Source organism: Panthera tigris, chromosome A1, assembly GCF_018350195.1.
Source record: "Panthera tigris isolate Pti1 chromosome A1, P.tigris_Pti1_mat1.1, whole genome shotgun sequence".
NCBI lineage: Eukaryota > Metazoa > Chordata > Mammalia > Carnivora > Felidae > Panthera > Panthera tigris.
In genome coordinates this window covers 115,641,217-115,645,165 of record NC_056660.1, presented here as the reverse complement: position 1 = coordinate 115,645,165, position 3,949 = coordinate 115,641,217, and the positions used below count along the sequence as shown (strand labels likewise).

At 35.9% G+C, this 3,949-nt stretch overlaps 1 protein-coding gene across 1 annotated transcript; it reads right to left on the bottom strand.

The window, feature by feature from the left end:
• Positions 1-402: 402 nt before the first annotated feature.
• Positions 403-3,219, bottom strand: LOC102952502 (IgA inducing protein). Its single transcript, XM_007077885.3, has one exon. It carries the CDS (start codon positions 722-724, stop codon positions 563-565), a length of 162 nt encoding a protein of 53 aa, XP_007077947.1. The 5' UTR covers positions 725-3,219; the 3' UTR covers positions 403-562.
• Between the last annotated feature and the right edge of the window lie 730 nt (positions 3,220-3,949).

The following is a 3,949-nucleotide window of genomic DNA, read 5'->3' as shown; positions in this document are numbered from 1 at the left end:
CAATTTCAAATTTAAAACGACAGAAAACAAACAAACAAAAAAAACTTCCATGGGAAAGGGGCATGATTTATGGGACAACTTTTTCTTTCTCCTTGGTTGTGATGGCTGGGTTAACCATCATGCCGTCAGAGAATTTTAAAAACTGACTCAAGAAAACACGCAAGTCACTCACATAAAATCTTTAGAAATAAATAAATTTGCTTTAAAATAAAATAGAAAATAGAGTTTTCCAGTGTGAGAGAGAGCACACTTAATGCTTGAAGCCAATTAACGATCAGGCAAGTATACCTGTTACTAAGTACAAAAAACAGTTTCCATCTATCAAAGAAAAAAAAAATGCAAGAACAACCAGGTCCCCCCAAAGACACTGAAACAAAAGACTGATCTGTTTATATAGTCACATGAAAAATAAACATCTTTATTTTTTTGCCTACTTTATTTCATTTTTTCAAATAAAATTTAAATCTGTACAAAGTATACTGTTACAGTATATATTTTGTAAGAATCAATGCCTAAAAGAATCACAATACTTCAATAAGCAGTACAGCAGACCTCGCTAGTTTCAGCTTTGATATTGAACAAACTCAAGCCGGCTGATGCACAACACATTTGCTTGGTTTCCACATGGTGAGTTCCCAGCACTGAGATGGGAGAACATGACAGCAAGTATGGTTATATTACAGCCCGACACACTGCGCTTCTTCATGTGATAATAACTGCACATATTTAATACAGAATGCTCAAATTTACTTTTTAAATTGCATTTGCTTACTTCTTAGTTGGCAAAATTCAGCATTCTTAATGGGGTCCCCAAACAGTGCAAATTAATGATATTCTACTGTATAATTGGCACATCTCCAATACGGATTAACTTGTAAACTCAAAGAATATCACAACTTTGTCCTAAATTTTAACTAATATACATCTGGTCCATTTAACCAAAGTCATTTTGGAAAGATATTAAAGTACAATTCTATTTTTGAAAGGATACTCTTTTGACCATTCTTTAGAGAAGTAAATTTTTAAATTGTCATTAAAATGTTTTACTATAAAAGTTTTACAAACTTGATTAGAAATTTCAAGATTATGACTCACAGCAGACAAATACAAACTTTATATTCCAACAATACCTCCTTTTAGACTTTCAAAACAGAGCACAACCATGTCAGCTGTGTTAACTAAAATTCTGAACAGTGTACTAAATTGATAAGTGGTGCTGGGTCTAGCAAGTGTAAATACACAGTATATTTAATGAAAAGAATTGTCTTCTTTATACTTTATTTGTTTTCCCATAAGGAAACATTAATGTTTACATTCTTTAATAAAGTTAATCTTACATCAGAATATAACTTAATACTGTCAGCAACAGGGACCACACACAGTAAATAAGAAGCACATTTAAAATAAGTCTGAATTCACATAGATTAACATTTGTTGGTTAATAAAATATCGACAGTATTACAATCTTACAATATTTACAGTAAGAAAAATCTAGAGTAATATATACCTTTCACAGCAGGATTCCTTTTTTATTTTTTAAAATTATTTCTTCCAGTTTGGGATTGTGTATACATGAAAAGCTCAAATAAAGCAACTCTGCAATATAATCTTAAAATAATGGCTACTGGGGGGAAATTCTATCACAACCATTGAAAATAATGGTGACTTTTCACGGAGTCTGTGGCATCTGAGAACCCAGTTAATTAACCAAAGTCTTGCCCCAACCAGCCTCAGTTACCCAGATTAAAGCTGCAGAACTCCGGCCTTCCCTGACTGCTGAAAACCCAACAGATTTTCTCAACATGCTATAAGAAAAGAGGGAAATAGGTTTCAATTCACACCTCATGGCTGGAAGCCTACGGCTAGTGCATATTCCCCAATTTATGCTAAAAGGGCCCATTTCATCTCCAAAGCCTCACAAGAGTTTACGCTTCAACTACAGGGCACTTTGACATGGAGCTCACTCCTTCCTCAACTCTTGTGCATTAAGATAAGGCATGAACTTGGCCCATATAATACACACCAGCATCTTACTTGGGACCAGGGCAAAGAAACAGGCTAATGCAGTTTGCACTGAGGTCAACAGGGAAAATGGGAAGCGATGCACATTTCCAATTAGAATGGCAAGAAGAAGACCCACATCCCTAAACTGGAATTTGGCCAGGGCCTCAGAGTTAGCACCCCCTCTCTGAGTACCACAAGCAATTAGGATGTGTGCTCTAGGCCTCCTCCAAGAGAGAGCGTCTACAGTAAGTAACACCATGTGGGACATTAGTTCAGTGATGACTCCCAAGAAAACAGATACAATTCTTGAATCTGGGGCTGTCCACAGCACCTGAGGTCACTCATCTGAGCTGTGACCTGTCCCAACCCTGCTTACTTTAAGAGATCTGATGGGCACAGAGCACTCAGGGATATGGCTGCTGGCTACTTTGGACTCTAGATCTCACAGGTAATCAACAGGTATCTGGGATTGAATTAGCAAACTGTACCATAGCTCCTTAAACAGACACTGTCAGGTTTGAAATCATGTCAAGCATGAATCTTCACTGTCAGGTCAGAAATCAAAGTGGGAATCTTCCCACATCAGCCAAGGTTATTTTGTCAAAACCTTAGAGGAGTTGGACAGTTTTTCATGTTCCAAGTGATTAGTTTACTTATTTCAGTTAAGCTGGATTGGCAAACCAGACTGATCTATTTAGTTAGCTTTGTTTTGTTTTGTTTTGTTTTTCTTTTTGATTCTTATGTATGTGTTAACCCAAAGCTGTTGTATTTGGGCTAAATACACTGACAGAGAAAATTCAAACAACAAAAGTTTTCAGCAAACTTCTGTGGTATTTTCTTTTTGGAAGTCAATGCAAGATCTAAAGGTATTTCTACCCAACAAAGTCTGTTTAAGTGTTTAATGTTATTTCCTTTTTGGTCCTATACAGAATGCTATGGTTTCTATATAGGTCTGAATGCTGCTCCATGTAGATTCCTTCTGTATATCTAAAAATATATACTTTTCAGTAGTTCAATACATGGTTAATCTTCCCACAGAGGAAGATTTTTGTAATCACAAGTTGCAAAGTAGAAAAAAATCTCCTTTCTAAGAAAGGAAATATACTTTCCTATTGTACACTTTTGAAGAAGCCCAAAGGCATGCACCAAAAATCATTATGAAAACTAATACATGCATTAAAATGGTGTAGAGTTAAAGTGCTGTTTCTCAATTTTTTAATTTGGAGAAGACATTTTGTCAGTTGTTGACTCAAAGATCTCCCCCCCACCCCGCCCACCCCATTCCATGGCATCAAGAGAGAAAAGTAAAAAGTATGCATAAATCTTTAAACTGTTCTTTACATAGGGGAAAGGACAGATACAACAACTATCCTATTTATAAACTGGATTCCCAGTTTTAAATAAAATCAATATTTACTGGTAAAAATTGTCAAAGCTAACACATCCAAACAGTAAATAATGTGCTACTAGTAAATAATGTTCTACATAGAGAATAATTTACTTTGGTTTTATGTACCTTCTCAAAAATAATACTGGTGTCCCATACATCACCAAACTGATGTGTTCCAGCAAAGTTGTAAGGCAAATCTTTTTTTCCTAGTGACATCTTTTTTCCCAACAGACAAAACTAAAATCTTTTGGTGAGGAAGAGGTTAAGATAATAGCTAACCCCTTGGCATCCTGAGCATTGTGGTTTATTGAACTCTACCCTGCGAGAAGCTGTTAGGCACCCTGACCCCTGCCTTGAACCAGGAATGGCTCCCACGTCTAGAGATGCCCTAACTCCTTATAAATAGCTCTCAGAACATTGCTTTTTCCTTCTGTCTGGATGTTATAGTGTCTAGCAAAGCTGGTTGCAATGTCACATTTTGCTAGTAGGGGCCACCATCTAACAATAATTCCAATCTGAAATGTTTTAAGCTAATAGTTCTTTATTTTATCAATT

Coding starts and splice junctions, on each gene's coding strand:
- LOC102952502 (XM_007077885.3), bottom strand. CDS start 724: ATGTGCAGTTATTATCACATGAAGAAGCGCAGTGTGTCGGGCTGTAAT.